General features: G+C 55.7%; 1 protein-coding gene across 1 annotated transcript; it reads right to left on the bottom strand.

The window, feature by feature from the left end:
- Positions 1-1,160: 1,160 nt before the first annotated feature.
- PCGF1 (polycomb group ring finger 1) lies at positions 1,161-12,081 on the bottom strand. The gene is made up of 9 exons (XM_060278271.2): positions 11,828-12,081; positions 8,641-8,746; positions 6,787-6,939; positions 6,397-6,468; positions 6,158-6,263; positions 4,611-4,644; positions 3,663-3,749; positions 1,469-1,549; positions 1,161-1,358 (listed from the first exon to the last, which is right to left on the bottom strand). The coding sequence occupies exons 1-9, from the start codon at positions 11,921-11,923 to the stop codon at positions 1,311-1,313; spliced, it is 783 nt and encodes a 260-aa protein (XP_060134254.1). The 5' UTR covers positions 11,924-12,081; the 3' UTR covers positions 1,161-1,310.
- Between the last annotated feature and the right edge of the window lie 466 nt (positions 12,082-12,547).

Genomic DNA, 12,547 nt, shown 5'->3' on the forward strand with positions numbered 1-12,547 from the left:
GAAGAACTTCCTGACAGTAAGAGCTGTTCGGCAGTGGAATTTGCTGCCAAGGAGTGTGGTGGAGTCTCCTTCTTTGGAGGTCTTTAAGCAGAGGCTTGACAGCCATCTGTCAGGAATGCTTTGATGGTGTTTCCTGCTTGGCAGGGGGTTGGACTGGATGGCCCTCGTGGTCTCTTCCAACTCTATGATTCTATGATTCTATGATTAAAAGAGGAGCGTTGAGCTCCTGGGAGGAAAGGCTGGGATAGGAATGCAATGAATAAAGGAACGGGGAAAGGCTTGCCCCGGAGGAAGACATCTCCCAGAACTCTGCAGGGCCAAGAGGAATCGGTGATGGAGTTGGCAAGGAGGGAAGGGATAGAGGACCCCCCCCCGCTTCGAGGGCCGGCTCCAGCTGTGGGCAGAGCGCAGGGGCACCTGTTACGTTTCCAGGAATCAAAGAGGGCAGGCGGGGCGGCCCCCTCCCCAGAAAGGAGGAATCCCAAGGACTCCAGGCGGGGGGGGGGTCTTGCTACACGCCCCCTCCCCCCTCCCATTTTCTGACAGCTGCCCAGATGGCCACCCCCATTGGCCGCAACAACAGCTCCTAATTGGCTGCGAGCCAGGGGGGGCGCCCGCCTCTCCCCCCCTCCCCAAGCAATCAAGAGCTCATGACTGCCTTATCGCCCATTATCTCTGGTGGAGGGAGAAGGGGGGGGGGCTGGAATGGGGGTCATTATTTGCCCATCACTCCTCATTGGAATTCTGACACCCAAAGGGGGGGGGGTGGAGAGGAAAGGGGGTGGGCTGGGGGCTGACGGAGATTAATCTCCCCAGCCAGCCCAGCAACTGCCACTTGGTAAACGTGCCTGAGCTGGCGGAGCATTAAATCACTGCACAGGAATGGGGAGGGGGCTGGGCTGGGCTGGGCTGGTCTCCCTCCTCCCTGCGGGGGATTCCAACCTCAAGCCCCCCCCTCCAAAGGCTGAAAACGGGAGCGTCGCTGCCACCCGCTGGTCGATCTGAGAACTGCCACTTCTCGGAGTGGCGCTGGGAGACCCTCCCTCCCTCCCTCCCAGTTCCCACTCTTTGGGGTGGGATGGGGGGCAGATGAGGCCAACATGAGACTATTACTCTTCCTGCTCTCCCAGGAGACGCTGGCGGGAGGGACCAAAGGGGCGTGCGGTTTTTCAGCTCTTTTATTCCAAAAAATAGACTCGTATTGAAGAGAAGGCGGGGCTTAAGTTAAAAGGCGTGAGGGAGGGCAGGCGGGGGGGGTAGCGGCAGGTGGGGGGGTCAATGCTGGGGCTGCAGCCCGTCCGACGGCCCCCCTACCTCCTCTTCTCCTTCACACTGTAGTTGAGCAGCAGAGGCGCCGGCTGCAAAGGGAAGAGAGGGGAGGGAGGGTGAGTGTCTCTGATTTTCAGGGGAGAGGGGAGGTCACCCCACCCCACCCCCACCCCACACCCATGCCCAAGGCCCCACATACCTTGCCAAACCAGCGAGAAAGCCAGAGCTGCTTCAGGGTCATGTGGTCGGGGAGCACCTCGTTGTTGAACAGGATCTGCACCTGGAAGGGGGCGGAGTGAGTCCCGTCAGCACCTGCCAGGTGGACCCCAGGCTGCCTCTCCGCACCTGAGCGAGGGCCTCGCCCTCCTGTTTCCTCGCAGGGAGACCACTTGCCCACCCCACCCACTGCCAACCTTTTTCGACCAGTGGACGCATTTCAGATTTTGAGAGGGTGCTGGTGGGGGGGGGCAGTCACAAAACAGCTGCCATGGGGGGTGGCCCAACACAAAATCAAGAGAGCCACCCCCCAGCCACCTTCTGCTGTGTCCTTTTGCAGAGAGCAGACAATGCTGATTTTAGAATCTTGGTGTTCCAGAGGTGAAAGGGGTCCCAAGGGTCATCCAGCTCAACCCCCTGCCACGTATTCCCCCCCCCCGGCTGCTCCTTCCTAACAGCCACAGAGAGCAATCCCTCGGTGTTTGGGGAGGGGAATGCAAGGGGGTTACACCCCACATCGCTTAGGGGGTTCCTGAACCTTTAGCCCCATAACTGTCTTTCAAGGAAGAAGAGAGTTGACCATTTTTGGTGGTCCTGTAGAAAAGTAAAAGACTTCTGGGAAATGATATATCATGAATTGAAAAGGAGCTTTAAGATACCTTTCCCCCAAAAAAACCAGAGGCCTTTTTACTTGGATTAACAGGGGAGGGAAGAAGAAGAGGAGGAGAAGAGGATGGATTTGATATCCCGCTTTATCACTACCCGAAGGAGTCTCAAAGCGGCTAACATTCTCCTTTCCCTTCCTCCCCACAACAGGCACCCTGTGAGGTGAGTGGGGCTGAGAGACTTCAAAGAAGTGTGACTAGCCCAAGGTCACCCAGCAGCTACATGTGGAGGAGCGGAGACGCGAACCTGGTTCCCCAGATTACGAGTCTACCACTCTTAACCACTACACCACACTGGCTAGGGACCTAGGGACCTAAAAAAGTTATTTATGTATGTGACAACAGCCACAAGGATATCACTTGGGAACACAGGCAAACTAATATCAGTGTACTGGAAGAAGCAAAGATCACCAGTGTTGAAGCAATGATTCTTCAACATCAACTTCGTTGGACTGGTCATGTTGTGCGGATGCCTGATGATCATCTTCTGAAGCAACTTTAGGAACATTAGGAAGAACTTCCTGACAGTAAGAGCTGTTCGGCAGTGGAATTTGCTGCCAAGGAGTGTGGTGGAGTCTCCTTATTTGGAGGTCTTTAAGCAGAGGCTTGACAGACATATGTCAAGAATGCTTTGATGGTGTTTCCTGCTTGGCAGGGGGTTGGACTGGATGGCCCTTGTGGTCTCTTCCAACTCTATGATTCTATGATTCTAACCACTCTGGAAAGCGTAATTCTGGTGGTCAACATAAGAGGTTTAAAGACTGTCTCAAGGCAAATCTAAAAAAATGTAGTATAAACACTGACAACTGGGAAACACTGGCCTGCGAGCGCTCCAGTTGGAGAACAGCCTTTGCCAAAGGTGTCCTGGGCTTTGAAGACACTCGAACTCAGTACACAAGGGAGAAACGAGCTAAGAGGAAGGCACGCTTGGCAAATCCACACCGTGATCAACTCCCGCCTGGAAACCAAGGTCCCCACTGTGGAAGGACGTGTGGATCCAGAAATGGCCTCCACAGTCACTTAGGGACCCATTGTTAAAACCGTGTTTATGGAAGACAATCTTACTCAGCTACGAGTGATCACCAAAGAAAAGAAGAAGAAGAAGAAGAAGAAGAAGAAGAAGAAGAAGAAGAAGAAGGAGGAGGAGGAGGAGGAGGAGGAGGAGGAGGAGGAGGAGGAGGAGGAGGAGGAGGAGGAGATGCCGAACCAGAATTGGAAACAGGAGATGATACCAACAAAAGAAGAATGGGTAATTCAGAGGAGGGACTATGCCGAAATGGCAAAGATGACTACAAAGACCATGAGATCAGGATGAGAAATTTTTTGAGCAGGAATGGGAAAGATTTATAGATTTATTTAAAAGACCGCTGTAAGTCTATTAAAATGTTAGCAGGCGTCGTAGCAGCTGCCCAGAATCAGCAACAAATGTCTTTACAGGTGGTCTTTGCAGCCCCCAGGAGTCAGGCTGGCAACCCCCCTCCCCAACCCTTTCCAGGCAGGGACCTTACTCACGTGTTGGAGCGCCAGCTCTAACCGGCAGCACAGAACCCGGCGGAGGTGGCGGATCTGGGCCCGTACCGAGCAGCGAATGTACTTGTGCTGGGGGAGGGAAGGAAGGAAAATGGAAATGGGGGTGAAGGGAGAGGCAGCTGGAAAGGACAGGGGCAGCCCCCTCCCTCCACCCCTGGGGCGTTTTCTCTCACACAGATCCCCCCCCCCGGTCTCTGTCTCAAGGGATGGCAGAGACGGTGCCAAGAGGAGGGAGAACCCTACAACCCTCCACCCTCTGGCCATCAGCCGCCAGCCTCTCATTGTAGGGTCGGGGGGGGGGGCTGAGGGCAGGGCCGTCTTTACCCGGGGATACAAAGGGGTGCGTTGCACCTGGGCGCCGAATTGTGGGGGCATCAAATGTATTCTGGGGGCGCCAAATGTATACCTACTGTATACTGATTTCTGTATTTTAATATTTTGTTGGAAGCCACCCAGAGTGGCTGGGGGAACCCGGCCAGATGGGCGGGGTGTAAATAATAAATTATTATTATTATTATTATTATTATTATTATTATTATTATTATTATTATTATACTGTATCTCGATCGGCAGCAGTGAAAAGCAATGGAGCAAAAGCCACCCCCCCCCCCGTCGCTCTGTTACTCTGCAGTCATTTCCGCTGCGTCGTTGTTACAGGTGAGCGATTTCCCTCCCCCGCAAAAGTCAACAACTTTGAGTTTGCTCCCCCCCCTAGAAAATCTGGGGGCAGTTAAATTAAATTTGGGGGCACTGGGCGGATCTTTGCACCCCGGCAGCGCATAGGCAAAAGACGGGCCCTGGCTGAGGGGGAGAAGGGAGCGCTGGAGTGAGCCGGGGGGGGGGGGGCGGAGGTCAGAGGGGGCTCTTCTCCAGGCCCGGGCCCCCCCCATGCCGCAGCGAGAGCCCCCCCCAACGCCCCGGCCTCCTCACCTGCAGGATGTGCTTGTTCTTCTCTTTCCCAGAACTGCAAGAAAGAAAGAAAGAAAGAAAGAAAGAAAGAAAGAAAGAAAGAAAGAAAGAAAGAGAGAAAGAAAGGGAATTAGAGCCTTGCTCTCTGCCCCCCAAGGGGATGTGCAGAGGACTGGGGGACCCACAAGATCCCTTCCTCCCCCTCCCCCTCCCCGCCCTCCTTTCCTGGGCGCCCCCCCCCCCGGCTGGAGAAGAGACCCTGCCATTTCCCCAGAGGCCCAGCTCTTGCTCTGCGCCCCCTTCTCAGAAAGGCCGGCGGCTCCTTGCCTTCGTTGTGGCCAAAGCCCCAGAGCGCCCCCTAGTGCTACGCTGGGGCACCGCAGCCTGGCCTGGAGGAGGGAGAGGGAAGAGCCCCCCACCGGTGGCAGGCCATCTGTGGGGCGCTGGGGGCTCACCTCTCTGCTTCTTGAGGGGCACAAGGAGCCAGGAGCTGGGAAGAAGCACCGCCCATCTTTTGCAACCCCACCCAGTGGGAAAGCGCCCCCCCCAGCAGCAAGAAGAGGCTTGAGCTGAAGACCAGGCAGGGTTGGGGGGTTAGGGTTAGGGCAGGGCTGGGGGGCACATGCCCCCCGGCCAGGAGGCTCACTGGACGGCTGCCCTGCTGGCCGCTTCAGCTTCAAGGGACGCCAACAGAGCCCCCGCCCCCAGCCACCGAGGGGCCTGTGGAGTCGGCAACTCTGGGTTACTCAAGCAAGCGAGTCAAGCCACGTGCTACAGGGAAGGCAAACTTTCACTGCCCCCCCCCCAAAAAATCCTGCTGCCTCGAGTTTCCCTGGGACCCTGCAAGCCAGCCTGGTGCTATGTCCAGGGCCAGATTTAGGTTGGATGTGGCCCTCAGCTCCTGAAGGGAATGGGGCCCTTTCTATGTCCAGCTGTCCTTGGTCAACGACAAATTGCCACTGTTTTTTGTGTTGAATAGATGCTATATGGTAATTGATGGACCTAAGAGGTATCTCAAGCCATTTGCACATCACAAAATATGTATTTTATCCAAGTAATGGTTGAACTGAAATACAATGAAGAAGTATATTAACAGTGAAATACTTATTAAGCCCTAACTTAAAAAGATTTTTTATATTTTAGGGAGCAGGCTAGCAGGCAGGGCCCATGACTTACATCATAGGAGCCTACAGAACACAAAACACTGTCGCTGTATGTAGCTTTTATTTTATTTGTTTTTTTATCTTCTATTTTGGAAATGTACATCCAGGTTTTTTTTTCTTTGATTTTTTTGGGGGCCCCAAGAGAGTGGGGCCCTAAGCTATGGCTTGTTGAGCTTCTGTGTCCATCTGGCCCTGGCTGTGTGCCTGAGACCCCCTCCTGCCGCTGCCCCACAGAGGCCGCCTGGAGGTGCAAAGGCACAGTTCTGGCCCCCCAGCAGCTGCACCTCTGGAGACAGGGCCGGGCGAGGACTGGAACCTGCTCCAGGTCTGCCTGCAAGAGGCCACCCGCCTGACCGCACTCCCCCCCCCGGCGTCCATCGCCACCCCCACCCCCGCCATCCTCACCTCTGTTTTTCCAGGCACAGCAAGACGTGCTCGTCAAAGCGGTAATAATGGGCCCGCGAGTGGTCAAAGGCGGTGTAGGGCAAGCCCACGCGGTCAGAGGCCGAGTCTGGGGGGGGGGACGAGGAAACAGTCAGGACCGCCGGCTCTCTCCTCCCTTTCCGTGGAGGAGGCCTGGCAAGCCAGCCCTCCTCTTCCTGCCCCCCCACCCCAATTCAGGCTCAAAAAGAAAGCACCCCCACCTTCATTGCTGGGTTGGGTGACGCGCTCCAGGCCGCGGGATTGGTAGAATTCTCGGATCCTCTTCTCCTCGCCTGTGGAAGAGAGTCGGTCGTCGCTGGAGTCATGGGGCAAATCCCGGCCAGCTTGCACCGACCCTCCAAAAGGGGGGACCCAGGGAAGGAGAAGGATGGATGGGGGGGGGCTCGTCCCTTTCCTCCCGGGGGCTCCTGCCTGGATGGAGCTGGAAGGCTGAGTTTGGGGGAGCCCCCCTGCAAGCAGATGTTTGTGGCCCCCAAGGCGGCAGGCAATGCCCCCCCCCTTGCCTCAGAGGCTGCCCTGACAACCGCTCTGTTGGGGGGTGGGGCGCAGAGGAGGCCGAAGGACTCTCCGTGCTCCCTCCCTGCACTTACTCTCCTGCAGGCCAGGCACCAGCTTGTAGACAATGTCCTGCATGACCCGGTCCAGCTTGAGGTTGAGCAGCGGCTGCGTCTCGTGGATCTTGGTGCTGCACATGGGGCAATACTTGCTGGTCTGAAGGTACTTCACGATGCAGCTCTTGCAGACTGAGAGAGAGGGAGGGAGGGAGGGGGGCGCCATGAGGCTTCCTGAGCTGGACTGGGAGGGGGTCCCGCCAGGGCAACGCTCCGAGCCCCTTTCCCTCTCGGCCACAGGAGAGAAAACTGGCTGGATCTTTAAGCTTCAGAGGTTCCCAGGCTTTTTGGGGTCCCCTCCCAGAGCAAGTAGATAAATAGATACCGCTACATCAGGAAGGTAAACGGCGTTTCCATGTGCTGCTCTGGTTTGCCAGAAGCGGCTTTGTCATGCTGGCCACATGACCTGGAAGCTATACGCCGGCTCCCTCGGCCAATAATGCGAGAGATGAGCGCGTAACCCCAGAGTCGGTCACGACTGGACCTAATGGTCAGGGGTCCCTTTACCTTTTTATTCCTTAATAATATTATTTTACTATTTATGTGAGGGACCCAGGTGGCGCTGTGTGTTAAACCCCTGAGCCTAGGGCTTGCTGATCAGAAGGTCGGCGGTTCGAATCCCTGTGACAGGGTGAGCTCCCATTGCTTGGTCCCAGCTCCTGCCCACCTAGCAGTTCGAAAGCACGTCAAAATGCAAGTAGATAAATAGGAACCGCTACAGCGGGAAGGTAAACGGCGTTTCCGTGCGCTGCTCTGGTTCGTCAGAAGCGGCTTTGTCATGCTGGCCACATGACCTGGAAGCTATACGCCGGCTCCCTCGGCCAATAATGCGAGAGATGAGCGTGCAACCCCAGAGTCGGTCACGACTGGATCTAATGGTCAGGGGTCCCTTTACCTTTACCTTACCCCAGAGCCGTAGCCAGGGGATCTTGCGCCCCTGGCAGAAGCGTCCAGATTGCGCCCCCCCCCCCAGCCACAGACAAATGAGCTCTTCTTTCCGTCTCTCCTCCAACCCCCCCCTTCCACCCATTCAATTCACCCTCTATAAAAACATTTCTTATGGGGCAATAAGAATCAATATTTATATTTATGGACATACTTTTAGCACCCTAGCTACGGCCCTGCCCCTCCCCCTTGGTTCCACAGGTGCCCCCCCCTACCCTATGGAAAATGTTTTCCAAAACTGCAGTTTGCAAGACCCACCCAGGAAGATTAACACCAGAAAACCCAAAACAGTTACCATTACTTGAGCATTTCTTCAAAAACTAGCTGAAGCTCTTTAGATCAATTCAATGAAAGGGATGAAGGTGTGGACCAGGGATACCAGCATTTCAAAGCCTGATGGTTATTTAAACTCCCAGCACCCCCCCCCCAGTTGCCTCCTCATCTCTTAGGGCCCTCCCCCCCCCCGCACCCAGGGATGCTACCACCTACTTTGGGAACCACAGGTCTCGCCCTCAGATGGCTGTTAACCAGAAGGTTGGGGGGTCCGATATCCCCCCATATCAGACACGCCCCCCCCAATCTCTGCTTTCCAACATTTCCCTCCAGGCAGGGAGGGGGAGCACCCCTTTTGCGGTTTCCATGTGAGAGAGGAAGAGTTTGGCGTGGGGCGATCTTAACCTCTGAGCAACAGCCTCCACCTGCACTGCTCCCCCCCCCCAACTCTGGTCCCCCTACTCCTGGCAGATCTCCTCCAAGGGAAGGTGGCCCTCATCTGCAAAAGGCTGCTCCTTCTGTAGTTTCACACACCTCTCTTTGGTCAGGAGCATCTCTCCCCCCCCTCCCCAGGATAGTTGGCCTGACCCCCCCTTTTTTCCTGGCGCTACTCACAGGTATGCAGGCATTCGGTGATGGTGGTGGCATCGATGAAGTACCCGGCGCAAAGGAAGCAGACAATGTGCTCGTTCAGCTCCTTCATCTTCACCCTCACCTCCTCCTGGGGACAGGCAGGTGGATTATTAGACCATGGGGGGGGGCAAACTCAGGCCCAGGGGCCTGATCCGGCCCAATCGCCTTCTCAATCTGGCCCGGGGACGGTCAGTGTGTTTTACATGAGCAGAATGCGTCCTTTTATTTAAAATGCATCGCTGGGTTATTTGTGGGGCATAGGAATTGGTTCTCCCCCCCCCAAAAATATATATAGTCCAGCCCCCGACAAGGTATGGGGGACAGTGGACTGGCCCCCTGCTGAAGAAGTTTACTGACCCCTGGATTACACAGATTGGGGGGGGGAGACTGCTCAGCCCCTCCCTCCCAGCCGGCCAAGAGAGCTGCTCCTCTACCATCTCTCTCTCCCCATAGAATTCCCCCTCCACTGCCAGCCCAGTGCCCACTGGCCAAATCCTTAGCCCCCTGTTTGAAAGACAGGCCCCAGCCCCCCCCCACTGGCCTGCTGGAGGGGCAGCTGGACCCACACCCTTGTCCCTACGCACAAGTCCAAATCTAAAAGGACCGAGTTCAAAACCCGGCTCTGCCACGGCCCCTTTTTCTAGTCTTGGTCAAAGCTCCCTCTGCGCTTTAGACCCCCCCCCCCGCCACAGAACAAGCCTCCCCAAATGAAGACGTGCTCCGTGAACACCCCTTTCCCCCTGCGGATTGTGTCCCGCCTCCATTCCTGGGCCAGCATTCCTGGGCCTTGGTTTTCCGCATCTCCTCTGAATATTGGGGTGAACTGATGCCGTTCCCAGGACGTCTGTTCCTGTGCCCTTATGCCCATTTAAACCATCCCCACATCAGGCAGGATGTCCAAAGGGAAAACAGCAAGCAGGTTCCGAGCATAAGAGCAGCCCTCTCCCCTCAACGTTGGTGGGCATGACTGCCTCCTGTGGCAGTGAGTTCCACAGTTTAGCTATGCGCTGAGCACAGGAGGACTTTCTTCCTCTGTCTTACGAGAGAGGGAGGGATGCCAAAGTCTGGACCTGCCTGCTGACAGGTGAGCAGTTTGCCTGCCTTTGCCACGCGAGGCTCCAACCCCCCAGTTCTTCCTCCGGGGGGCGCCTGGCTCAACAAACTACAACTACCATCCTTTCTGGCCCTTGGCTAGGCTTGCTTGAAGCTGTAGTTCTGCAACACCTGGAGGCCACAGCTTCCTCCCAGCCGGCACAAAGGGTGTGGCTCTGAAATCAAGAGCTGCCCTTTGGCCAGGAAATGGCCTGAGGTGAGTCTCCTTCCTCCTTGGCCTCAGTTTGCCTGCCTGAGAAATGGGGCCAATAACAACTTGCTCTTCTCAGGACAAAGTCTTGCGGCACCTGAAATGATGCCAGGGCAGTGCAACGGTTAAGTGTTGGACTGGGAATTGGGAGACCCTGGTTCGAGTCCCCACTCAACCAAAAAACTCACAGGGTCGTTGTGGTAAAATGGAGTTCCTTGTGGGGAGGTGGGGAAGGTGGCATTTACAAATCGGAAACAAAATGAAACATCTGTCGGAAGCAAAACTGCCTGTGGCGAATCTGCCATGAGACTCTTTTTACGGCATCCAACCCATCATGCCACACTTGGAGGTGGCAAGGAAGGTGGCATGCTTTGGGTGGGTTTGAAGAGGCCCTCAGCTCCTGAAGGTCATGGGGCCCTTTATATGTCCAGCTGTCCTTGGTCAACAACAAATGGTCGCTGCTTTTTGTGTTGAATAGATTGGAATAGATCTGAGGCAGTGAGAGATTTTACTTTCTTGGGCTCCTTGATCACTGCAGATGGTGACAGCAGTCACGAAATTAAAAGACGCCTGCTTCTTGGGAGAAAAGCAATGACAAACCTAGACAGCATCTTAAAAAGCAGAGACATCACCTTGCCGACAAAGGTCCGTATAGTTAAAGCTATGGTTTTCCCAGTAGTGATGTATGGAAGTGAGAGCTGGACCATCAAGAAGGCTGATCGCCGAAGAATTGATGCTTTTGAATTATGGTGCTGGAGGAGACTCTTGAGAGTCCCATGGACTGCAAGAAGATCAAACCTATCCATTCTTAAGGAAATCAGCCCTGAGTGCTCACTGGAAGGACAGATCGTGAAGCTGAGGCTCCAAGACTTTGGCCACCTCATGAGAAGAGAAGAATCCTTGGAAAAGACCCTGATGTTGGGAAAGATGGAGGGCACTAGGAGAAGGGGACGACAGAGGACGAGATGGTTGGACAGTGTTCTCGAAGCTACGAACATGAGTCTGACCAAACTGCGGGAGGCAGTGCAAGACAGGAGTGCCTGGCATGCTATGGTCCATGGGGTCACAAAGAGTCGGACACGACTAAACGACTAAACAACAACAGATTTGTTTAGTCGTTTAGTCGTGTCTGACTCTTTGTGACCCCATGGACCAGAGCACATTTAATATATGCGAGATGGTCATTGATGGACCTCATAGGTCTCTCAAGCCATTTACACATGTTGCCCTGCAACCAGTCCATGCAGAATGTCGGCACCCTCTATATAGAAAGGAGCAAACCAGGGATATTTTAGGGAGCAGGCTAGCAGGCGGGGCCCATGACTTCCACCATAGGACTGTTGCTGTCTGTAGGTTTTATTTTATTTATTTTTTATCTTATATTTTGGAAATGTACATCCAGTTTTTTCCTTTAGATGTTTTTTTTGGGGGGGGCCCCAAGGTACATCTTCTACATAAATTTGGCACTGGGTTAGGCCAACGTCCTCAGAAATGCACCCCACCCGCTTTGTGGTGGCAGGTGGCCTGGACTGCAGGGGGCTGGACTAGATGTCCCTTGGGAGCCCCTCCCAACTCTACCATGCTAGGATTCTATGACCCCACACAGGGGAGCAGGCAGGACTGAGGAGTGCAGCTCCTGCGCCTTTAACAGGGAAGGGACCCCCAGGGTCATCTAGCCCAACCCCAGAACTCCAGCCGGCGCCCCCGACCAATCAGGAGGTCAGAAGCCTCCTTAGCCCCGCCCCTGAGCGTTCCACCGCCCCCTCTGCGCACGCTGCCACGGCTCCCCTGCTGCGCATGCGCCCCGGCCCTCGACGCCCCGCGCGGCCCCCGCTTCCTCGCCTCCCGGCCCCGCCGGAGCCTCACCTCGTTGCGGAGCGGGTCCATCTTGTAGACGGCCTGGAGCTGGTTGCGGAGCCGCATCGCAATCGCCATCGGGCCCCCCTGAGGAGGAGACGCCATCTTGGAGCTGCCTCGCCCACTTCCGGGTTGGCCGGGGGCGGGGCCTGTCGCCGCGGCAACGGCTGCTGGCGTCACGCCGAGGGGAGCGCGCGGGGCACGCCGGGAGTTGTAGTTGGCGGCCGGGAAGGCAGGCTGCTGCCCGTCAGGTCGAGAGGGAGGGAGAAAGATTTTTTGCTGAGCAGCCAGAACATGGAAATCTTTTTAAATTATATAATTCGGAATGTATAATTGGCTTTGTTATTTGTATTATGATGTGGCAAGATTTGATATGTTCTTAATTCGAGTGTTATTAATGAAAAAATAATAAAAATTATTTTAAAAAAAGAGGGAGGGAAGAAAGGGCGCCTCCCGCCCCGCCCTCGTTAACCCCTCCTGTGCCGGGCGAAGGAGCGGCCGCGTGCAGTTCCCGCTCTGGCCACGAGGGGGCAGCAGGCAATGCTCGACGGGGCAGCCGGGCGCCGGAGGGTCCCTGTCGGATCCGGCCGAAGGAGCCGCGGATCTTCTGGCCAGAGAAGCCCGCGAGCCAGACCCGTCCAGCCCGGAGAAGAGGGGGCGGGAGAGCCCCGAAGGGCCGCTCCGTCGAAGATGGCCCGAGCTTGTTCCCCGCTCCCCCAGGGGGCGAGA

Source organism: Zootoca vivipara, chromosome Z1 (genome assembly GCF_965207765.1).
Source record: "Zootoca vivipara chromosome Z1, rZooViv2.hap1.1, whole genome shotgun sequence".
In the NCBI taxonomy this organism is placed as follows: domain Eukaryota; kingdom Metazoa; phylum Chordata; class Lepidosauria; order Squamata; family Lacertidae; genus Zootoca; species Zootoca vivipara.

Excerpts from the sequence above, each read along its gene's own strand:
- PCGF1 (XM_060278271.2), bottom strand. The coding sequence starts at position 11,923 with ATGGCGTCTCCTCCTCAGGGGGGCCCGATGGCGATTGCGATGCGGCTC. Across the intron at positions 6,469-6,786 it reads GGTGCCTGGCCTGCAGGAGA|GCGAGGAGAAGAGGATCCGA; the intron begins GTAAGTGCAGGG and ends TCTCTTCCACAG. Across the intron at positions 1,359-1,468 it reads TTTCTCGCTGGTTTGGCAAG|CCGGCGCCTCTGCTGCTCAA; the intron begins GTATGTGGGGCC and ends TTCCCTTTGCAG.